Source organism: Schizosaccharomyces osmophilus, chromosome 1 (genome assembly GCF_027921745.1).
Source record: "Schizosaccharomyces osmophilus chromosome 1, complete sequence".
NCBI classification, from domain to species: Eukaryota; Fungi; Ascomycota; class Schizosaccharomycetes; order Schizosaccharomycetales; family Schizosaccharomycetaceae; genus Schizosaccharomyces; species Schizosaccharomyces osmophilus.
In genome coordinates, this window is record NC_079238.1 from 5,167,411 (window position 1) to 5,190,377 (window position 22,967).

At 38.2% G+C, this 22,967-nt stretch overlaps 12 protein-coding genes and 1 non-coding gene across 13 annotated transcripts; 8 read left to right on the top strand and 5 right to left on the bottom strand.

Annotated features, from left to right (window-relative positions):
- Positions 1-147: 147 nt before the first annotated feature.
- Positions 148-832, bottom strand: cox6 (cytochrome c oxidase subunit VI; the record flags this gene model as incomplete). The annotated part of the gene is made up of 2 exons (XM_056181135.1): positions 148-421; positions 684-832. 2 exons carry the CDS (start codon positions 830-832, stop codon positions 148-150), a joined length of 423 nt encoding a protein of 140 aa, XP_056037298.1.
- Positions 833-2,584: 1,752 nt separating this feature from the next.
- On the top strand, positions 2,585-2,920 carry SOMG_02344 (uncharacterized protein; the record flags this gene model as incomplete). Its single annotated transcript, XM_056181136.1, has 1 exon — positions 2,585-2,920. One exon carries the CDS (start codon positions 2,585-2,587, stop codon positions 2,918-2,920), a length of 336 nt encoding a protein of 111 aa, XP_056037291.1.
- Positions 2,921-3,300: 380 nt separating this feature from the next.
- elo2 (fatty acid elongase Elo2) lies at positions 3,301-4,346 on the top strand (the record flags this gene model as incomplete). Its single annotated transcript, XM_056181137.1, has 2 exons — positions 3,301-3,353; positions 3,416-4,346. The coding sequence occupies 2 exons, from the start codon at positions 3,301-3,303 to the stop codon at positions 4,344-4,346; spliced, it is 984 nt and encodes a 327-aa protein (XP_056037292.1).
- A 1,307-nt stretch (positions 4,347-5,653) lies between these two features.
- On the top strand, positions 5,654-6,925 carry ugo1 (mitochondrial fusion protein Ugo1; the record flags this gene model as incomplete). The annotated part of the gene is made up of 1 exon (XM_056181138.1): positions 5,654-6,925. The coding sequence occupies one exon, from the start codon at positions 5,654-5,656 to the stop codon at positions 6,923-6,925; it is 1,272 nt and encodes a 423-aa protein (XP_056037293.1).
- A 206-nt stretch (positions 6,926-7,131) lies between these two features.
- On the bottom strand, positions 7,132-10,368 carry crm1 (karyopherin/importin beta family nuclear export signal receptor Crm1; the record flags this gene model as incomplete). Its single annotated transcript, XM_056181139.1, has 1 exon — positions 7,132-10,368. One exon carries the CDS (start codon positions 10,366-10,368, stop codon positions 7,132-7,134), a length of 3,237 nt encoding a protein of 1,078 aa, XP_056037294.1.
- A 1,065-nt stretch (positions 10,369-11,433) lies between these two features.
- SOMG_20110 lies at positions 11,434-11,532 on the top strand. The gene is given in 2 exon segments: positions 11,434-11,471; positions 11,489-11,532. It is a non-coding gene; the product is annotated as a tRNA-Leu (tRNA).
- Positions 11,533-12,509: 977 nt separating this feature from the next.
- SOMG_02348 (purine nucleoside phosphorylase) lies at positions 12,510-13,469 on the top strand (the record flags this gene model as incomplete). Its single annotated transcript, XM_056181140.1, has 1 exon — positions 12,510-13,469. One exon carries the CDS (start codon positions 12,510-12,512, stop codon positions 13,467-13,469), a length of 960 nt encoding a protein of 319 aa, XP_056037289.1.
- A 520-nt stretch (positions 13,470-13,989) lies between these two features.
- Positions 13,990-16,253, top strand: pub2 (HECT-type ubiquitin-protein ligase E3 Pub2; the record flags this gene model as incomplete). Its single annotated transcript, XM_056181141.1, has 5 exons — positions 13,990-14,168; positions 14,231-14,364; positions 14,473-15,917; positions 15,957-16,096; positions 16,154-16,253. 5 exons carry the CDS (start codon positions 13,990-13,992, stop codon positions 16,251-16,253), a joined length of 1,998 nt encoding a protein of 665 aa, XP_056037290.1.
- Positions 16,254-16,377: 124 nt separating this feature from the next.
- Positions 16,378-17,766, bottom strand: SOMG_02350 (Schizosaccharomyces specific protein; the record flags this gene model as incomplete). Its single annotated transcript, XM_056181142.1, has 1 exon — positions 16,378-17,766. The coding sequence occupies one exon, from the start codon at positions 17,764-17,766 to the stop codon at positions 16,378-16,380; it is 1,389 nt and encodes a 462-aa protein (XP_056034937.1).
- A 953-nt stretch (positions 17,767-18,719) lies between these two features.
- On the bottom strand, positions 18,720-19,432 carry rpl14 (60S ribosomal protein L14; the record flags this gene model as incomplete). The annotated part of the gene is made up of 2 exons (XM_056181143.1): positions 18,720-19,016; positions 19,325-19,432. 2 exons carry the CDS (start codon positions 19,430-19,432, stop codon positions 18,720-18,722), a joined length of 405 nt encoding a protein of 134 aa, XP_056034936.1.
- Positions 19,433-19,625: 193 nt separating this feature from the next.
- On the top strand, positions 19,626-20,012 carry ubi2 (ribosomal-ubiquitin fusion protein Ubi2; the record flags this gene model as incomplete). Its single annotated transcript, XM_056183883.1, has 1 exon — positions 19,626-20,012. The coding sequence occupies one exon, from the start codon at positions 19,626-19,628 to the stop codon at positions 20,010-20,012; it is 387 nt and encodes a 128-aa protein (XP_056036522.1).
- Positions 20,013-20,637: 625 nt separating this feature from the next.
- Positions 20,638-21,123, top strand: rps2602 (40S ribosomal protein S26; the record flags this gene model as incomplete). The annotated part of the gene is made up of 2 exons (XM_056181144.1): positions 20,638-20,761; positions 20,888-21,123. The coding sequence occupies 2 exons, from the start codon at positions 20,638-20,640 to the stop codon at positions 21,121-21,123; spliced, it is 360 nt and encodes a 119-aa protein (XP_056034935.1).
- A 195-nt stretch (positions 21,124-21,318) lies between these two features.
- On the bottom strand, positions 21,319-22,956 carry SOMG_02353 (Schizosaccharomyces specific protein; the record flags this gene model as incomplete). Its single annotated transcript, XM_056181145.1, has 1 exon — positions 21,319-22,956. One exon carries the CDS (start codon positions 22,954-22,956, stop codon positions 21,319-21,321), a length of 1,638 nt encoding a protein of 545 aa, XP_056034934.1.
- Between the last annotated feature and the right edge of the window lie 11 nt (positions 22,957-22,967).

Below are 22,967 nucleotides of genomic sequence, written 5' to 3' on the forward strand. Positions count from 1 at the left end.
GGACAGAGACCAAGACATGCTGCAACAATAGTAAGATTGAGTTTTTAGAAAGATATAATAAAGAGGAGATTTAAAAAGAAAAGAAGGCCAAAGAAGAAATCACAAGTGAAAGGAATCCCTTCAAAAATGAGAAAGACTGTTTTTGTTTTAATGGAACAAATCTTCCTTCATAGAGATACCAAGCTCTTCACATACAGGCTTCAGCTCCTTTAAATAAGCAGCATATTGTTCTTTGCTTGGTAATTTGACCTTGATACCCTCAAAGATGCGAACAGCAGTAGGGAAGTCGTTGACACGACGAGCAGCACGGATGGCTTGCTCAATCACATCGGAAGAAGGGACGATATCGTATGCAAAGCAGTTGTTAAGACCACGTTGAAGCTCAAATTGATCTTGAACGGTGGAAAAGAAGTCATTGTACCTAGATAGATGTTAATACATGTACCCTGAATTGTTGAAAGACATCAAGAACGGTAGTGACTCCTTAGGCATATTCTTGGTAACAACTCCCTTTATTTTTTTTGTAAACAGATATAAAGAAATTTAGTCTTTACTATATCTGCTTCTTTTAGAGAGTACGCGACCCAGAATGGAAAAAGGAATAGGACCCATGGAAGCCACCTTAAGTCTCCCAAGCTTGCACGTTTATTTTAAAGGACTTAAAACGGAATTTTTATACTTACTTGGTATTTATCTCCTCTAAAGAAGCAGAATGATTGCTGGAAAAGCGGAACTGACCGGCAGAAGCAAAACCCAGACGGGAAGGACGAACAAAGGCAGAAGAGGCGGCAAACCGACCTTGAGATTGAATAAGACGTTGAAAGTTCTTCATATTGTATGAATGAAACTGGTTTTTTACCTACAAACGAAAAGTGGGGAGTGAAAGAAGGTGGGAAGTCATGTATAGGATATGGGAAATATAAGGATAAAGATGGATTCCGAGAATCAGCCCTACTAAATGACAGTTCAGGAAAACAATTTGAAAAGAATAAAATAATTAGCTATTTTTCAAATTTTTCAGTTAAGTGCATCTCCTATAAAAGTGCTGCTGGATCTGCATCCAAGAAACTTGAAACTTGAAGAGATTAAGAAGCTACGAACTACTGTTTCGTCTCTCAAAATATTATACCTTGAAGTTGCAAGACTTCTCTTGACGATGACAACTAGACCGAAGCTGTCTACTGCGGAATCTAATATCAGGGCGGTAGCACGGTAAGACTAACATCGTGTAGACAATTCAAGCGTCTTAGTAAATGACAGAATTCCAAGGAAAATTCAAAGTAGCTCTCGGATTCGTGAGGCCTCTACTGTTGAACGAGAGGCTTGCACATTATCATGCTTGGGAAATTGCACGGATTTAGACGAACACCGAAGGAAAAATCCCTCTATCTGAAGAATTTATTCACGTACTTTTTCTCTTGCATACCGATAGGTCCGTTTCCTTGTCGAATACTATGAAATATCGTGCACACATCTTTTTTTCATCAGACTTGCTTTTTTCCTAAAAAAATTTGGCTTTTCTAAACAGCTTAATAAAAAGTAAAATAAATTTAACTGTTTTATGGATGAAAACCATCGAAAGCCTCTTGTTTTTCTCTGTTTACTTACCAGAATTTAGGTAGCATTAAGTCACATGTACCTTTGTTTGGTTACCTCTATCGAAATGTGTCGTCTGTAATTCGCCAAATGAGCGACCAAAGTACATCGCTACTTGTCCTAGTAATAGGAGAGATCAGACCTGAAGAACGCTCTAAATGAGAGCTTGAAAGCACTTAAACTTTTTCTATTTCTAACATCAATGTGTGATCAAAAAAGGATCGTATCTACGTTCAATTGCTAAAGACAATTGAAATTAATTCTACTAGATGGTTTATGATAATATACTGGTTAGTATAATTTTTATTGCCGAATATCTGCTAATTGTCGTAAATCACATCTAATATTACTAATGCCTTGATACAATTATTTTATAACTACATGGAATTCACTCATGTAATGAATAAACAAAGAGTTGAATGAAGAAAAAAGAAAAAAGAGATTCAGGAAGACAAAGACTTTACAATTGATTATAGATTAGAAGAAATTACCTGTCAAATTTCCTGACTGGAAAAATTGACTGGTCAAGTTAGAATAAAATAGTTTATACAATTTACTTAGTGCACCAGATTTCGAGTAGTACAAAAGCAATCAATTCAAATACAACTCATTTAAAATGTGACTTTTATTTTTCGTTGAATCCTTATTCTCATAACAAGTGAGATCTCGTCTACGGCACTAATATCAAAAACTCTTTTGAAACTCTCAAAGTGAAATGACAGAAAGAAGCCGGGAATGAAGTTGAGCTTTCGTGCGATCTATCCACTACTTGAAAGGATAGCTTAGATTGTATTTCTTTTATTCCTTAATCCTTTCCGTGTATCTGGTGTATCGACTGCTGTTGCTTTTCCTTTCGTCTCTCCCTTTACTATGCAGGGTAGGGTGTATACCGTTTGTCGCAAAAAGATGTTTCTAATTGTTCACAAAATGAAGACTAGAAACTGCGCAAGACGAATCACTCCTGCAAGTTGCTTTCAAGTGAACAGCAATGACCGTAAATCACCTCAATCACTGTTTGCAAATTCCTCCTGGACATCCTGGACAATCAATCCAAACAGATGATTCTGAAGCAGAGAACACTGATCTTCCGTACGAAGCTTCCAACATAAGCATGAAGCATAGCATGGCTTTCCCAGTTGAAAGACGAGTTACTCAGGTGTATAATCGGACGCATTGCCCTTCGTCATCCATCGAACAGTCTATAGCTTCCAAATTCATCCACCTTTGTAGCAGAAAAAACATTTCCATTCCTCCAACAATAGCAACCGTACATACTCATTTGCTAAAAGCCCCCAACAAGCACATGCCCAGTAAATCGCTTTAGTCCAAGCTTCCTAAAAAAAGAAAAAAAAGGAAAAAAACAAGAATGTTCAGCGAAAAATAATAACCCATGCGAATTTTGCAAAAGTGTTTTGTTTACTATTCAGCTCATACAAATATCACTATGACGAGGATATCGGATGATTCTTTGTTGTGATATAGGTTGGAAAAACACCCCATATAGAATCTGCCAGCAAAAGTGGTGATAAAGAACAAAAAAAAAAGAAAAAAGATATTGGTCATTTTTCGTAAAATTCTATTTATGAAGTAGATTCATAGTTTTCTGTAAATCTGTTTTGGTTTTTTTTTTACTTGTTGGTTCCTTTGTTTGGTATTTCTAATTTGGTCCTGGAACCTCGTACTGTAAGCTTAACCGGAGCACACATGTTGAAAATCCACCGACCTAGCATTGACCATCCATTTGGACTGGATCTGTGGTAAGTATAGTATATTGAAAGAAAATTGATATTTAGAATCCATAGTAACTAACTTCTATTAGGTATTTGTTTGAACAATTAAGCATCCGTACCACAGGATGGAATCCTTCAGAATTTGAGTTCATTCCAGGACAGACACCTTTATCTCAATGGTCAAGTGTCATTGCATCAATTACTTTGTATTATGTGATTATCTTGGGCGGACAAGCGTTCATGAAGAACCAAAAGCCCGTCAAACAACGTCGTTTGTTTCAATTGCACAATTTACTCTTGACTGTCGTTAGCGGCGGTTTGCTTGTTCTCATGTTTGAGCAAGTGTTTCCTATGTATGTTCGCCATGGCCTTTACTTCTGTGTTTGTAACTCTCGTCACTTTACTCAAAAACTTATCACCCTTTACTACTTGAACTACATGACAAAGTACCTTGAACTTCTCGATACCGTCTTCTTGTTCTTGAAGAAGAAGCCCCTTGCTTTCTTGCACTGCTACCATCACGGTGTGACCGCTTTGCTTTGTTTTACTCAGCTTTTGGGCCGTACCTCCGTTCAATGGGTTGTCATTAGCTTGAATTTGTACGTTCACGTTATCATGTACAGTTATTATTTCTTAGCTGCTTGTGGACGCAGAGTTTGGTGGAAGCAGTGGGTTACCCGTGTTCAAATTATCCAATTCGTCGTTGACCTTGTCCTTTGCTACTTTGGAACTTATACCCACGTTGCTTACCACTTCTTCCCTTGGATGCCCCACACAGGCGACTGCTCCGGCTCCTTGTTTGCTGCCATTTTTGGCTGTGGTGTTCTTTCTTCTTATTTGGTGTTATTTATTGGCTTTTACGCGAATACTTACATTAAGCGCGGTGCTAGAAAGAACGCTAAAAAAGCCGCCGGGAAGCCTGATGATACCAAGGCTTTGCCTTCTGCCTCTAAGGAAGCTTTGGCTGCTACTACTGCATCCAATTCTTCTCCTTTTACCGCTCGCTCCCGTAAGCTTTAGTTTGTTAAACTAGGGTCCCTTGCGAGCATGATGTGCATTATACTAGATTGCGTATCTTTTGCTACATATAGATTTCCCTGTTATAATTTTGAGGTAAAGTTGACAAGCAAGAATACGATCTGCGTGGAAAATGTCTTTATACCATTCGGATGTTACACTGACAAGGATGCTATGTTTGCTTCTCGAGCAAGCAGGTCTGCAAAGGATTACTGATTTGTAATCTCTGTCATTGGTAGTCTGGTGCTAATCCGTGCAAGGAAATCTTTGTTATTGCTGTTTTGTTTTAATGTTTCCCTCGTTCATCTGCATTTTGCAAGAATCCTCAAATTCCTATCGGTTAATTAGGGTTTCGTTGACGAAACCATAGTCCTTCTTTTAATCTTTGCATTCGCTTGGGTCACTTGTTATTATTGAATCTCCATCGTGTTAGTTAATAGAGAGAGCATTTTCCTCCATTACATATTCGTACCATAGATTGTTTGTACAACGTCCAGCATACAGAAAATAAGGTTATCTTCATTTGACTAAACCACAAAACCTTTCCAATTTATTTTGGGACGATTGAACTTGTGCTGTATGTTGTTTCAGCACGAGCTTTCCATCTTGTTGATTCATGTATACTTGCATCTTATCTTCATGCTGTTTCACAGATTAATTTATACTGAAGTATATACATCGTGAAACTTTACGAACTAGAGACGGTTTGGATTACACCTTTGTTGCAATAATCTTTACAGACAGCAGTTTATGTATCCATTCTTCATGTGGTTTAGGATAGACTCTTGTTTACGTCTTTCTTTTAATCTGGCCGGTTGTGGAAGCCGCTATAAATCTTATCAGGTCATGAATATAATAGTAAAACTGCTATATGTTTTATGCGTTGTATATGTAAAAATGAACTCGTATCAAGTATTCGTATCCAAGCCGAAGTAGACCGTTGTTCATGAATATGCATTGCGTAGAATAGAAAGAAACGATTGAAAAGTAGAAAAAGAAATAGCTACATTAAAAGTAAAAGAAAAATTGATGTGAAAAAACGAGGGAAGCCCAAAAGCTGTCATCACTTTACATGCGTATAAAAACTACTGACATTCGCATACCAGTCCTTAAGACATCCTGTTTCAGTTAGCTTAACAAGAAGAATTGTTTGGATGATTTGAAAGATAATCAAAGATTAAAGAGAAAAAACAGTTAGACAATTGATTAAATATTTCCTTTGGCTTGAGTTGACTTAGTTTGTATCCATCCCACTGAACTAAGGCGAAGCATTATCGAAAGCAGAAGAAAGGAGAATTTGAAGCATTCCAATGAATCCCTATCGCCCTTATGTGTTAGCAAACAATTTAGAAGTGAGCTCACCTACGGTAACGCAGTCAGAGTTTGAGCCGGAACTCCAAATCAATGGTAACGAAATTTTTAACGCTTTGAAGAGTGCTGTAGTCACCAAGTATCTGACTACCTTCTTAATACATCCTTTGGAGGCTGCGAAAACCATCTGCCAAGTAGAAGCATATGTACCGAAAGACAAGTCCTCACATTCTAAATCCACTCGGACTAGAGAAGAAGAAAGCGAACATACCAACCATCACGATCAGTTTTCAGATGTTAGTGATGATGAGCAAGAAATTAATGCGTATTTTGAAAGCCCGTCCCTTGATACTATTGTTAACAAAGAGGACCTGAAAGAACAGATATGCGTTGAGCCTTCGGGATATGTAAACACCTCTGCTAATACCAACACCCTTCACAGTTTCACCATTTCTCCAAGCCGCTACTCCATCAAAAGCATCATTTCTTCGCTATGGGAAAAGGAAGGTGCGAAAGGCTTATGGAAGGGACATACTGTCACTTTCCTTTATAACCTCTTAAATTCCGGATTCCAGACTTGGCTTTCCGCAACTCTTTCTGGTTTTCTTTCCATTCCGGATCCCAACATTATTCCACCCGTGGACTCTGTTCGTCCATTATCCTCAGTGTTTGTGAAGTCCTTTTCATCTGCCATTTCCGCTCTTGTTTTATCCCCCTTGGATATAGCAAGGACAAAAATTATTCTCTTCCCAATTATTTCTTCCTCATCATCGTCTGATCCAGCCTCTGCGGATTCTTTAAATTCCTCAGAAAAGAAGTCTCTATCAACTCGTCGTTGTCTTAAATCTTTACCTCCATATTGTCCTTCCTTTTTAATCTTCCCTACTGTTTGTTATGCAAGCCTTCCATCCGCTATCTCCTCTTTGTTGCCTATAGCATTTAGAAACTTCTTAGGGTCTTCTTCTTTGATGGATTCTTTTGTTGGATTCACTACTTCATCTCTGCAATTTGCCTTACAGATTCCATTGGAGACTTGTTTAAGAAGAGCCCAGGCCCAATACCAATGTGATTTACCTCCTCAGACCATAGTCCCTCTTGGCCGTTATACAGGTATCACAGGTACAGTCTGGTGTTTACTGTGCGAAGAAGACCCAGGCCGTTTTGGAATTGAGGGATTATATCGTGGTTGGAGGGTCGGAGTTTGGGGTGTAACAAGTGCTCTGGCTTTGAATTTTTTGTCTTCAAATCTTCGTGAAGAAGTGGAATTTTGAGCTAATGCATTGTATTGTGAGAATTTTAGCGTTAAATCGAAAAATTATGAAAGTTGTTGAACTAAGTATATGATTGAGGTATCATCAGCATGTTAATCTCAAAAACGTAAAGATATTCATATATCGACAATTTAATTTTTAATCCCTATATTAAGTTTGCATTTTTTTATTATAATCTAATAATATATCCCTTTAGCTCCAGTCTTTTAAAGCTCTTCTTCTTCCATTGTAGGCATATCGACTGGTTTAATCATGCCAGGAACTGTCATAGCTTTCTCCATCTGTGCCTTTTGTTGAGCAGCCAATTCTTGTTCTTTTTCTTCAAGATACAGATCAGCATTGTCGCCACCAAATTCTTTAAGTTGAATTAAAAAGTCACGTAAAGCTAGCTTGAATTTGGGATGATCTTGATTTAGTGCTAACACGGTTTGGACAAACTCTTGAATTTGCATAGGCTGCAAATGGGGGAAAGCACTGCTCAGCAAGTTCATAATGTACTGTCTCAAAAACAGTTGATTATTCATGTCAGGAGGAAATTGTGTGGGATCGTATAAAGGAACGGTAATTTGGCCGGATTCTATCAAGAAAAACAACCGGGCTAATATTAAGCTTTGAAGTTTGAATCCGGATTTGTGGTCGGAGTCTGTAAGAACATACAATATATCTTGTAACAATGGAATATAGTAGTTCTGGAAGAAAATATTAGAAACGTCAGGACCGCTAGTAGCCATATTGTTTATTAGTTCCAAAAGGATGTTCAAGCCGGTCTCCTGAATGTCTCGGCTGACATGCTTAAATGACCAGACAATACTGTTAATTACCAATTTAAATTGAGGGGCTGGAATGTTAAGCAATGCTGGGAAACAGTTAAGGTTAATTGCCCTTAATAATTGGAAGAAGGAAGCTCTATGCTCAGGATATTCTGAAAAGTCCTTGCTAATCATCTCCAAAGTGCAACCAAAAACCGCATCCAGCACAAGAGGAATCTTATCCGTAAGAAGCTCGCTTAGCTGGTTGACAATGGTAGTAATAAGGTTTAAAACTTCGGCATCACGAGCGTCAGGAACGTTATTATAGTAGTCCAACAAAACTGCTTCGAACAAGGGGGCAATGAGGGTGTGACTAACAAGATCAAGTTCTTCGGCATGGCTAATGTAGGCATCAACAAGCTTAAGGACTTCCTTTTTAATGGTTCGTAAGCCACGAACATGAGGTGTCTTGGTAGCAATATTTCCTTGGACTGCAACAACCTCAGAGATTAAGGCACTAACTACTTTGTATAAACCCAACATATCAACATAGTTTTTCATTATTTGTGGATAAAAACCTGCACCAATAGATGTACATGCAGCAACGTTTGTCTTCAAAACGTTGGCAAGCGTCTTGACAATCTGAGGGTCTCCTAAAATCTGTGCATTTTGAGCAGCTTGTACAACAACATTATCCCAAGCTTGATTAGGTAACGACATCAATTCAAAAATAAGACGCTCTTGAAGCTGTTTTTGTGGTTGAGCAGATATCATGTGACCACAAGCCTCGTAAAAAGTATGAGTTTGTTGAGCTGTCAAGTCTTCAGTGGTTTTTGGCAAATTACGAATAATTTCGTTAATAAATGGTTCTTCTTCCCCGACTTGATGAGCTACAAAATGTCGACGGCATTTTTGAGCAATTTTGATGAATGTATCACAAGCCATATCTTGAACACCTTCATGATACTCATGCATGAATTCGAAAAGTTTGTTAATGACTGTCTTTAAAAATTTCCAGTGTGCTTTCAAAAAACGAGGATACTGTCCGACAACGTACATGATGTTGGAGGCGACAACTGCCTTGTTATCTTTACCACGTTTCATCTCGCAAAGACCAAGCAAGTCCTTAATAACATTTACAAGGAAACGTTTTTCCATTTCTTCATTCATGGCACCGGAAATAGAGCCGATAGCCCAACACAAAGTATTTAGGTTGTTCCATGACCATTCGGTACCAACAACAATTCTGGCAAGTTTTTCGGTCATAACGATTTCAGTGTCAACGACATCCAAATGTGTAAGATAAACCAATACCTCACGCATAGATTTATAAAGAGTAATTGTATCAGTTTCCTTGACGAATTCACGAACAATTTCACCTTCGTCATTCTCAACAATGAGAACTTCTTCCGGTTTTACCATGTTCTCTATCATGACTAAACGAAGCGTAGATAGAACGTCTTTGTAAATATGTTTGCGCAATGGCAAATTAGCTAACATGGCAGGGTTGGAGGATATAAGGGAAGCAGGACTAGAAAGATTAAGTAAAGGATTCATTTCAGACATGGGGAGCTGTTGCATTTCTTCGTAAAGCTGGGACACCAGTCTACCCCAGTATTCCAGACAAATTTTGAAAACCTCACGCTCGTTGATTCGAGAAATATTAAGAAGATACGAGTGAGCAATCAAAAGAATTTCTTGATTCTCTGGGGTTTCCAAAGGACGAAGATGAGAGCTGAAGAAGGTGGTCAAAAACAAAGCCAAATTTTGAATGAAATCTTGCTCATTTGAGCTGCTCTCTTCATAGGCTTCACGAAAATCAGTTTGCAAAGGAAGCATGGAGTTAACAGCACTCATGACCAAGTGAAACATAGAAACAAACTTATTGTTGTACTGAGGTTGAGAAGTAAGACCGGCAATTTCGGTAAGGCATTCCATAGTGACATTACGAAAAGCGGGAACAGTAAGAAAGCGACTAGTAATTTGCTCCGTGATGGCCGTTTCAAAAATATAACCAAGAGGGATCCAGCTGAGAAAACGGAGTAAGGTTTCTAAGGTTGCTTTAATAAGACTGGGTTTTTGAGCGCGTTCCAAAACTTGCGAGCACAATTGGAAAATTTCGGCGAATTCACCACACATTTGGTTCTTTAAATTTTTGGTTTTGTTTTGAGTCATTTGTTCAGCGGAGTAATCAAAAATTTCTTCACTTAAAAGACGAAGGATAATCATATTGTTTTCACAGAGAGCAAGGTTGGTTTTACTAGCTTGAACAATTTCTGGGATAAAATTGGGCCAGTTATGGGGCCATTCTTGTTTCAAAATTTGAACAAGTGTTAAGTCCAATTTATTTAAATAAGTCTTCTGTTGCTGTAATGATGTTTCATCAGCAGAATTTTTGATTAGGACAGCAACGACGAAATTACGAATTCCAAGACGTTGCTCTTTGGGAAGCATTTTCCAACGAGTAGTGATGAGCTTGTCAAGGATAGAAAGAGCAATGTATTTGGTTTGAGGAAATTCGGCTTTTTCCAGAATAGCATCTGCTTGCATCCAAGCATCCTGGTGAGCTTGGAACTGGGTCAAAACTCTTTGGGCTTCTTGCTGTTCTGCACCAGCACCCATGTAAAATGTTTGGACAACGCGGTCCAAGAGACCTATATCTAGCTCACGATCAAGAGCTAATATACCTTCCATGATGAAAATTTTAAAAACGACAAAGAAGATTTGTAGAGTCTATAAAAACTGGAAACACCGAACAAAAAAAATCAATGATAGAACGAAAGAAGGGAAATGAAAAAAATGAAAAATGAAATGAAACCGTGTAAAGCAATCGTTTTCAATTCTCCTTCTGCTAAGATCGTAATGCAAAGATAATAATTACTTGTAGTCGGAAAACTAGGAAAGTTTCTTACTCACGTATGGAAGAAAACTATCGAACCTGACTAAGCCAGAACGTACGAAGGTTAGTAGCCTTTCAATGCAATATCACGGGCTATCTGAGATTCTGACGAACTAAAATTCGACAATGTTTATGGAATCAAAGATCGTTAGCGCGTAATTTAAATTAAAATTTATTGATGAATAATCCCTTAATGTCTAAATAAGGTCAAATTGTCAATTTCGCCTTTAGCTTCTTCTGTTTATGTGGTGATTCTGACTACAATGAGCAGCACACAAGAGGTAACGCAAAAAGGGGAAAGACAAACAAGAATAGGAAAAGATAGAAAGAGAAATCGGGTAGACTCCCGTGAATATTTGAACAAAAAAATGCAGATATAAGTGTTGGGTAAGAGTAGGTGGTAGCGGCAAGGCTTGGAGCAGCAAAGAAGGTGGAAGAAAGTGGATAGGGTGGTCGTTAACTACATGTTATGTTTTTTACGGCACTGCAACACGATATGATAGTAAATAAACAAATGAACTAGAGACTTTTTATGAATTAACAAAATACTAAAATGACAAAAGCGCTTTCAAAACCATTAAAAACACCTTTCTAGTTCTAAAGCATGATTCAAGCAAACCATGCAATAATCGCAGTAAATTAATCCTCTGTGTGCCCTCTTAAGGGCAAGATTATGAAAAAATGATAGTATAAAGCGAAAGAAAGCTGTCGCAACCGTATGAAAAGATGAATCGAGAACAGAAAAAAGCAATGTAAAGAATCCTTCATAATTCTTCAGAAAACAAAGTATTTACATGAGTGTAATAACTCTGCTTAAAAATACTAAATATATTATCTAAAAAGTCTTGCTATTTCAACAAGCGGCGATGCCCGAGTGGTCTAAGGGGGCAGATTTAAGAGGCTTTACGCCTTGAACCCTGCTGTTGTAAAACGCGTGAGTTCGAACCTCACTCGCCGCATTATTTATTTCCTTTTTATGCTTTGCATTGCCTCAATTCTAGTGGGTTCTGACAGTTTATTTTTTTATTTTTTTGTCATTTGCGATTAAGTTTAAATATCAAACGGTAACATATGTGTCTACCAAAGTTCTTATACTATCATACTAAAAGTGAATAAACCTTTGTACTATGATGGTATCATTATAAAGCTATGATACTTGATTCCAAAAAGTAGCAAGAATCTTCTCTCTGTATAACAACGGCTCTTTTGAATAGTGAAAATAATTTGTTTTAACTTTAATTTTATTGTTACTCTCTTTTTTGTTGTTTCGATACTAATTTCTATGTGTTGGGTGGAATGTTCGACTATTCACAAAAAGATCAAAATTGAGCAGTATTCCGTGTCAATCTAGCCGGATAAAAACAAAAAAAAAACAAAGAATTCTTTGGAAGTATTTTAAATATTTGTTGATTTGGCTTCCCTGTTATTTTTTCTTTATTTACTTGCTCCTTTCTCTGATATGTAAACAATCCATCTCAACCATTGGACAAATCCAATTAAATCTCCAATATTCAACGGTTTTTCTATTCATATACATATTTTTTGAGGGCATTGGATTTGATATCCTTGAATATGCACTTTGAACAAATCGGTTCATAGAGATTGTCTACGCCGTGAACTTGATCCATTTGACTTTTCCAAAGTTTTCGGTTTTTTATACAAATTTTTTTTGTACTTTTCTTTTTCTTTCTATTGGAATTTATTGCATCCTCTTGACTTGAAACGAGTGGTTTTATTATTTTATTTATAATCGGGATTTTTTATTTTTGCCTCATTTCTTTACCTTCTTCCTTGCAACACTTACCCCAAACATCTGAGGTTGCTTACATTCCATCTTTTTGGCTTTCTCTTTTTCTTTTTCTTTTTCAATTTTTGAAATTTCTTTTTTATTAGGATTCCATAGGAAATTTCTAGCTTTTATTCGAACGAAGTAATCATGACCCACGAAGCTGCTACCCATAACAGTTCCACTCTTCATCCTGTTGTGCCGCCTCACAGCCCGATTTATGTTAAAGCTTTGGAAGCCAAAAGGTACATTATCGGCCAACTCCCAGAGGAATTGAGTAAACCACGTCTCGCAATCATCTGTGGTAGTGGTTTAGGTACTTTGGCAGCTGATTTGTCTGAGCCTAAATACGAAATACCTTATCATGATATTCCTCATTTTCACGTCTCTCACGTCGCTGGGCATGCCTCCAAATTGATTTTTGCCTATATGGGTGAAAATCGCATACCTACAATGGTTCTGTGTGGGCGTTATCATTCATATGAAGGTTACAGCATGGACGTCGCTACCTTCCCTGTCCGCGTTATGAAGGTTTTGGGTGTTGAAACCATAATCGTCACTAATGCCTGTGGTGGTGTCAATCAAAATTTTAATGTCGGCGATTTGATGATACTGAAGGACCATATCGATTTCCCTGGTCTCGCTGGCAACCACTCACTGAAAGGACCCAATCCTGAAGAATTTGGCACTCGGTTTCCTGCCCTTTCGGACGCTTATGATCTCCACCTTCGCAAGCTTGTTTACGATGCCGTTAAGACCCATTCTATTGACCGTCCTATCCACGAAGGTACCTACTGCTTTGTCTCTGGTCCAAGCTTTGAAACCCGTGCGGAGTCTCGCATGCTCTCTATGCTCGGTGCTGATGCTGTCGGCATGTCTACGGTTCCAGAAGTTATTGTAGCTCGTCACTGTGGCATCCGTGTGTTGGCAATCTCCCTAATTACCAACAAAGCTGTGATACAAGAAAGCCCATCCGCCAAAGATGCCGTGGATACTAGCTCCAAAATTATGTCCAAGGGCGCAGCTAATCATCTTGAAGTCTTGGAAGTTGGCATTACCGCTGCAAACGATATTCGAAGAATTGTCGAAACTCTCGTTAATGACCTCTAAATCACTGGGAACGAGTGTGCCTCTAAAGCAGCTATTGATTCTCTCAAACTTGACTAAGGTTTCCTTTGCAGCAAGTTTCAAAATCTTCAAGTTATGCTTTGTAGTTTTGTAATATTTCATATCTTTGTCGTTGTTCATGACATTCTTCCTTGGATCTGCCTGTAGCTATAGAGATTCGTTCTTTATAGTTTTATCTATGGTCCATGTTAACGCGTTAAATCAAAGGCCGTTTGATTAATTAATTCTTTTGTTGCTGTCAAAGTAGAATAAAATTCTTTCTATTTCCTCCCGCCTTAAATTTCTTTTTGTAATGTTTTAGGTGACACTCCCAATTGTACCCTAGGTGAGTGACATCTACCTCCACTTGTAAATATATACTTAGACGAAACGCGCAAATCCAACTGGTACATTTAACTATATTTAAAACGCATTTTGTGAGTGAAAGCTCATTACATTTTAATTGAATAAAATCTAGCACAAGCGGAAGAATTCAAAACCGGTTATCAAGAATACTCTATGAATGGAAAACGTCCGCTTTGAGACTCAATTAACGATTCTTCAAGTCGACGGACTTTGGAAACAAGGACTATTACGGTCTATGAAACCGTATTTGCTAATTAATGTTGATGACGGTCAACTCATTAAAACACACTACGCAAGTGGCACATTCCGATTAACATGGGGATTCAATTACAAGTTGTAAGTGACTAGGGAGAACTACAATTCTATTAGAGTGTACTGTTTTTAACAATTGATTGTAGAGTGGTGAATCCGAAAAGCATCGTCTTATTTCAGCTGTTTGATCAAAAGCGGGTGAACGAAGATTCTGATGGATTCATTGGTCTAGGAGCTGTGACAATTGACTCAATTATGCCTTTTTATTGCTCTAAAGATGGTAAGTTCGATAGCAGAATTGATACTCGTGAAACTTCTTGCTGGGGGACAGAATTCAATGCTATTTTAGAGGGTTCAGCTTTTCGAGTTATTAACTTATTTATTTTAGAATTTAGAACTCACGTTACTTTACAGTCTTCCAGTGGTTCGTATTGTGGGTCTGTGTATTGCCAATTCAAACGACGCAAGCTATCGCCTGAAGAAATTCCAAACGATAAGTCTCAGACAAATATTGCTGTATTTAGCGACAATGAATCAAACACATGGGAAACTCGCATTGATGATTTTGGACACATGTATTATTATCCAAGCCCACCACTTTCTGTACCTCCTTCTATAACTCTTGAAAAATTGCATACACTAAACGATGAACAACTACAGAGGGATTTTTCAGGATTTTTATTTCCTGAAAATTTGAAGCTCAAAATCAACTTAGACCCAAATATTATAAGGCGTCTGCTTGAAAATTACCAAGTTGCTCAATTCGTGCGTCAACAAGTGGCTGTTGAGAAGGGACCTTTGCCGTCTGGCTGGGAAATGCGTCTAAGCGAAGATTATCATATTTATTTCGTTGATCATACTACAAAAACCACAACTTGGACTGATCCAAGAGAATCTTTGTTGCCAGGAAAGCCAATTGAAAAGTCTCAAAGCCTAAATGAGTCGTACCTTCGAAAACTTCAATATATGTATGAAAGGCCAGAAATGGCTGTCAATAACACTCAATTACAATTGAGAGTTAGTCGTGCTACTGCCTTGGAAGATGCGTACGATATAATAATGAAATTGTCAATCCAGGACATGCGAAAGCGACTTCTTGTACGGTTTCGAAATGAAGATGGTTTGGATTACGGCGGTGTTTCTCGAGAATTTTTCTATATTTTGTCTCATGCTCTCTTCGATCCTTCTTATTCCCTATTTGAATACGCAACACCAGATAATTACGGATTACAAATTAGTCCTTCCTCCTATTTTAATCCTGAGCATTTAACCTATTTTCGATTTGTAGGTAGGATAATGGGATTAGCTATTTTCCATCGCCGGTATCTGGACGTCCAATTTGTTCTTCCTTTTTATAAACGTCTCCTTCAGAAGCCTTTGGTTATGAAAGATTTTAAAGACATAGACGAAGTTTACTATGAAAGCTTAAAATGGATGCTTGAGAATGAAGTAGACGATTCTTTATGTCTAAATTTTAGTTGCGAAGAAAATAGACTAGGCGATTCTGTCACAATCGATTTAAAACCGAATGGTCGAAATTTGCCTGTTAATGATGAAAATAAAGAAGAATATATTCAACTTCTTACAAACTACAAACTTGTTCGTTCAACTCAATTGCAATTTGAGGCTTTGAAAGGTGGGTTAAATGAGTTAATACCTGATAGTATATTATTCCTTTTTAATGAAAATGAGCTTGATATACTATTGAACGGTAAACGCGATATTGATGTTGAAGATTGGAAACGCTATACAGATTACAGAGCATACACAGAAACTGATAGAATAGCCATTTGGTTTTGGGAGATTGTAAGCAATTGGCCAACTGATAAAAAGGTATGTTTCTCTCTTTTGTGTAATTCTCTGACAATGTAGGAAAAACTTTTGCAATTTTCTACCGGTACTTCTCGTTTGCCCTTGGGTGGATTTAAAGATTTACATGGCAGCGATGGACCAAGAAAGTTTACTCTTGAAAACGTTGGCTCCGTCTTTCAACTTCCGAAAGCTCATACATGGTAAGTGTTGAAAGGATTAAATACCGGCATAAAATTCGTACTAACTTAATTATGCAGTTTCAACCGGTTAGATATACCTCCCTACGAGTCCAAGGAGGAGTTGGAACACAAGCTCACAATTGCTATCGAAGAAACAGCTGGTTTTGGAACTGAATAAATACGAAACGAAGCCTGTGGCAGTATACTTGGTTTTGACAGACGTATTGTATTTTAATGATATTTATTTTTTATTATGGCTGAATAATAATGCAATTAGTTATGTATTATTAATAAATCTTTTTCTACTCAAGGTGCCGTTTTTTATTAGGAATTGTAGACATAATGGGATTGGAACTTAAGAAATCAGCACTTTCCAAAATAGCAGAAGCATCTGCCATGCTGCAGTCAGGAGAAGAAATGTTTTCCATCAGCTCCGACAACTTTCGTTTTGTTGGCTGTAGATTATTAGAAGACACCAACTGTGTATCTTCCAAAAAGGATACAAATTGGGAGGAATCGTCAATTTGTTGAATCTCCTCAGCAACACCACTTGTATCATAAACACTTGGTTCAGTATCATTTTTTAATATTTTTTGAAAGACATCGGAATCATTGAGTTCATCAAGCAATTCAGAAGCTTCTTCATTTAATTTGTTCAAAGTGTCCTGTTTCATTCGCGAAAATGTATCATCTAGCTCAGTATATGATTCATCCGTCTCAGTATTTTCCAAGTTGTACTTAAGCAAACCGTCTCGTACACCTCTATTAGCTTTGATTAAGGGATTAACAGAAGAGGGTGAACGTATGACATGGTCAAGGCGAGGACGAATGAAAGATGGGTCTGTTTTGAATGGATTTTCAGACTCAATCTTTGTACTTTCTGAATGTTGATTAGGATGATCAAAAAAACCATTTTTCTCATAGCTGAGACGAACTAGCTTTGGGTGTGAACTGGCACCAGTATGCAGACTCGACTGAGATGTATGCGAATTTAAATTATCGCTCCGGTTGGGCTCCAAAGCATTTCGTAGTTGAATTTCAGTATTTTGTTCTTCGGGGAGAGGTGATAACTGCTCATTACTGTCACTGAGGTAATGCTGATTTTGCTCCCCTTCTTCACTCTCAATTTCAATAACTTCTGGATTATCCTTTTGATTTGTCCCAGATACATAAAATCCATTTTCCAATTGCTGGTTTTCATTTTCTAGTTCATCTTCGCTCTTTTCGTAAAGACTCTCCTGTTCCAAAACTTCATCATTGTCATCGGAAAGAATATGTTCTTGGTTCAATTGCTGAGCATCTTCCTTTTCGTATTCCTCATCTTCATCTTCATAAAGTTCGTGATTCTTCTGATCAATTGTAATGTCTTGTTCAGTTTTATAGTCATTCACATCATTATCAACTTCCACTATTTCATCCATATCTTCCTCATTTTGGTCAGAATCCAATGGGAAAAGCATTCCCCGGGCAGTGGTAGGAGATTGATTCCATATATTTACAATGGACAAACGCGAGGGTCGCCTGGGCTTCTTTTGAGAAGATTCGTGAATAGGACGAAATGAAAATGGAGAGCAACCATTCTCGTATGAATTGTGTTTCATACCATCAATCCATGTCATGAAATCGTTTGCTGAAAACATATCCAAACTAGAACCTCCCTTACCGGGGGTCAACGTATTTCTTCGAAACATGAAAAAAAAAAATATGAATGCTATTTCAAGACTGGCTTGTATCTAAATCCGTAAGCTCTTGTCGAAATGACGAAGCTTTCCAAAAGTATATACAGAAATAAAATCCCAACTTGGGAATAACCTATTATAAATAGAAAGAAACAAGCTTCTCTGAAAATAAACTGTAAACGTGAAAGACCCAAAGGTGCGTGTTGCAAGTTCACGTATTCGAAGAAAGCAATAAATACCGAGATCAGCAGCAGAGGAAAAGAACCTAGAATTCTATTCGTTTTACGAAGCTGAAAACCTGTTGAAATAAGGAGAGAATTAAACAGTACGATCGATCGACGTGTGTCTTTTGGTCTTCTGTTAAGTTGAAATTCAAAGCAAGTACATGAACACTACTTTTCCTAGTAAGTAAAAGAAACGAAACAAATAAAACAACAAGATTTACAAATTAAAACACCAAACAAAGAAGCGCCTTTTAATAGCGCTAGATGATAGAATGGGGAAGTGGACACGTTTCAATAACAGTAATTTCAACAATTTCCACTACACTTGAATAACAATGAGTAAAAGATATTACTTTCCAAAAATTCAAGTAGGAAAATTAAATAAATTAAATAGAAAAAGGACACAAAAATGTTTTCCCTGAGACTGAATATTTGGTAAAAGGATACTCAGAAAAATCACAAAGTCAGCTACAAAAGTGTCATACACAAAAAGACTAAAGCATTAATCCATGCTCGAGTACATCATTTATGGTAATGGTTATTTCAACAATTACAACAGAAGAAAAACGAAAAAGTTTAATGTAATCTTTGTCGCCCATTACATACAGTATAAGACAAACTACAAGGAGTCTGCAGTTTACAATGTCTAGGATTATTAAAAATTTACATCTACAGAGCAAAAATAGAATGGAACCGAATGTTTTATATTGTATTGCAATGTCAAGACTTATACCAACTATTTTAAGCCTTAGAAGTCTTGGCGACAGCAACATTAACTTGGTCACGACGTTGCTTCTTGAGACGCATGACAGCGAAACGGTCAAAGTCGTTCAATTGGCTACGGACCTTCTTGGCGTGCAAGCTCTTAGCCCAGGCAGTAGAGTTCCACTTGTTGCAGATCTCTTGAGCCTTCCACTTCTTGGCAAGAACACCAGAGCGAGCACCACGGGGAACTTGCATGACAATAGGAGTAAGGACAACACTGCCAATACGAGCGACGTGGCGAGACAACTCGGGGCAGGGAGAGTCAACAAGGACCTGTAAGCACGTTAGCTATGAAGTTCAATTGATATTGATAGAACATCATTCCAAATTTGAGAAAATACTTCAAGTACGCAGGACAACTTTATTAAAGTTGATTTACTTAAGTATCAGTTAATGCAAGGCAATTATTAAGATTTTCTATTGCAATGTGAAATTTTCACTTTGCAATTTACTCATCCTAATCAGTTCCCAAAATGAACAATGATCACGCATTATCTTTTGAAAAGTCGATCTCAAGTATCAAAGTATGCTCTCTATTATAGATGGACAACTTTCTATCCACCTAAGTATTTTTCACTTACCCGTCTGTGGTCAACAATGTCGACGATAGCAGCAATCTTGCCGGCGTACTCACCCTTGTTAATGAGAACGACACGTCCAACCTCAACGTAACGCTTAAATCCTTCCATTCTGATTTTTGGTGGTGAGTGGTTAGGGGAAGAACAGGTTGGTACCACGAAAGTATCTACTAGGTAAAATGCGTGACTGCTTTTTTGGAGTCACAACAGAATCAGTGAGGGTAAGGCACACTGAGGAAAAGGATGTCAAAGTTGTTTAGAGCCACACACAAAGTCTCCAGAGGCTGTTGCTTGCAAAACAAAGATGCAGATTTTCGTGAAGACTTTGACTGGTAAGACCATCACTTTGGAGGTGGAATCTTCCGATACCATCGACAACGTTAAAAGCAAAATACAAGACAAGGAAGGTATTCCTCCCGACCAACAGCGTTTGATTTTTGCTGGTAAGCAATTAGAAGATGGTCGTACCTTGTCTGACTACAACATCCAAAAGGAATCTACTCTTCACTTGGTCTTGCGCCTCCGTGGTGGTATCATTGAGCCCTCTTTGAAGGCTTTGGCCAGCAAGCACAACTGCGAAAAGCAAATTTGCCGTAAGTGCTATGCTCGTCTCCCTCCTCGTGCCACCAACTGCCGTAAGAAAAAGTGTGGTCACACCAACCAACTTCGTCCCAAGAAGAAGTTGAAGTAAAGCATTGCTGGGCTGGCATCGCTTGCTTGCTCTGCGGTTGTGGACAAATACGATCGAATATTCAGATTCTCGTGCACTTATCTGAATATCGTTGCTCCTGCAGCACTGCCCCTGGAGGCATTGTTTGGAAAGACGTCACTACACGGTTGTAGCAAGCATTTTCCAAAATAATAGATTATTTTTTGGCTGGATTCTATTCACCTTTTGTAATTCGTTGTCGACACGTTTTGTTGAATAGGGATCTTTGGTTTTCTGTTATTTCTATTCCAATAATGATTTCAATGCACATATTCCCATCGTGTTTTTGTATTTTCAGTTAAAGTAAGAAGTATCAATTTAAGATTGACACCAAGTCTTTGCCGAGGCCGACCTAGCGGTTAGATTACATATTACCCACATTCAAAATACTTTCAGATTTTCGTTTCATCACAAAAAAAGAAGCCAAATATTCATGCTAAACAGCTTTTTCAACTAACCTTCTCTATCCCACACGTTTGTTGACTAACGTAATCGACATATCTCGTTGCAACTCTTTATTCTCCAAAAGTTTTGTGTTGCCCAAAAAAGCAGTCACGGAACGATTTAGCACATCGTCAAGCTGCTCAAACCTTTCCTCTGCACCACCATGACTCAAAAGAGAAGAAATTGCGGACGTAACAAGCACGGCCGTGGCCACGTCAAGTTTGTTCGCTGCGTCAATTGCAGCCGCGCTGTCCCCAAGGACAAGGCCATCAAGCGCTGGACGATCCGTAAGTTGATTCATTAATCGTTGCACACATGGCTTTTAGCATGATTAGAGTCTTTTTGGCTCTCTATGCTTAGAAAGTCGATGTGCAATGCAGAACACATTAAGACTACGATACTAAACGTTTTAGGTAACATGGTTGAAACTGCTGCCATTCGTGACATGTCCGAGGCTTCTGTATACAGCGAGTACACCATCCCCAAGTTGTACGTCAAGTTGCAATACTGTGTCTCTTGCGCTATTCACTCTCGTGTGGTTCGTGTCCGCTCTCGCGATGGCCGTCGTATTCGCACTCCCCCTCCTCGTGTGCGCTACAACCGTGATGGCAAGAAGCTTAACCCAGCTACCGTCGCTAAAAACTTGTAGATAAAAGACAAATGCACATTTATTTTGAGTTTTTAATGCGTCCATACTTAGACTTCAAGTTTCAGTATTTTAGTAGTTAGTTTGCCTATATGTAAATCTTCGTAGAACCAAGCTAAAAGGGTAGTGCTGCAATACGCTTCAATAAGTTGTTCATATATCTTCTGCGGTTTCATTATCGTTAAATATACTACGACACTAGCGAGTTTCCATGTCACGTAGTATATAACTTGAGAATTCGTCTATAAATCGTAGTACTTTTCCCGTTGTCTCATTTAGACTGCTCCAGCGTTTTGCCTTACTTATTAACAAATATGTAAGCTTCTCGCCTTGCCAGGTATCGCCTGCTGCTGTTTGATTTATTAAAGACTCAGCAGACACTTGAAGACTGGAATCTTCATTCTCACTTTTGTCATCAGTTTGTCCAATTCTATCTGTTTCCAAAGCCTTCACAGGACGCCTCAACGTTTGATGCCGCAGCGCAATCCAATATCCCCGATTGCTATGTGTCATTCGACTAGCATTGGGATTTTGATTGCCTAGAATATCATCAATATGTACCCAAATATGTTGCGCGTCCTGTATTGGAAAGTCGGTGTGAACATGTGCTAGACCGGTAGAACTGTGAATGATTATATACCAAAAATCATCAGTTAGATTGCCTTTTTTATCTTTTATTTTGAATCCTCCGCCATGTTGATCATGGTCATGGTCATGCTTTGTTTGCGTTTCGTAAATTTGTTCCCATAGTCGTTTTTGTAGTTCATTATCATCATCAACCGTCGCATTTTTTACCATGAAATCTTCATTGTTTTTCTGCTCACAATAATTTCTATTAGCTCGACTCCATCGAATTATGAGTATCCGCTTTTGTCGCTTTCTGAAAACGCAATTAACACTTAATTCCCAATGTGTATCTTCATCATGATTTTCGGATCCAGCGGAGTGTAAATCTGAGGACGAAAGAAAACCAAAAAAATGCGAATACTCTTCTCCTTCCAGAAGATTTTGACATTCATTCATACAGTACATGATAAAGGTATTGCGGACTTTCAGCTGTAAACGCCGTCCTTGCTCGTAAACTATGTGCGGTTGAAACGCTGACGGGATATACAGCAATAAAGAGCCCACAAAGTCCTTTTTCTCTAAATATAACTCATTTAAAAGGGCGACCTGCTCACTTTCAAGCGGCCTACCAACTGCTATCACATCCATGGCGCGTAGAATGGATCCACCACACTCTAAAGGAGACAGTTTAGCGGTCCACCATCTATCAAAAGCTTCATAAACATCTGAACTATTCATCTGACTGACCCATTCATCACCATAAAACAATTGATATTGGCTCCAAAGTGCTGTGACCGCTAAAATGAGAGTAGCAGCTGAAGGACAAGGTTTCGTCACAGCTAAAAAGATAGAAGGAGGTTCCTCTGGTATCATGTCAAATTTTCCATTTCGCCTTCTTGAAGAAGGGACCCAATCTGAAGATGGCTTTTTAATTAATAGCTTCCGCGCCAGGGTCGTCTCTGCTGATATACACTTGAATTGTTCAAAGAGATTGTATACATAACTTTTATTCCCATTTGAATGCTCTAGAGAAGTTTCATTGTTCTGTTCATCAAGGATATCTCTTGTATCAGAAGAGAAACCATACATTCCATGGAAAAGAGCGATTTGATTTTTAAGTGGTTCCAGCTCCTTGTCTTTGTTTACTTCAACAGAATTAGTATGCTCATTTCTCTGGCTTCCAAGAACAGGAGGATGATACATCCAGAGCATCTGAACCGATCCATTGGGTTGACACCGATGGATACATAATTGTTCCACAAGCACCATTGAAGAATTTA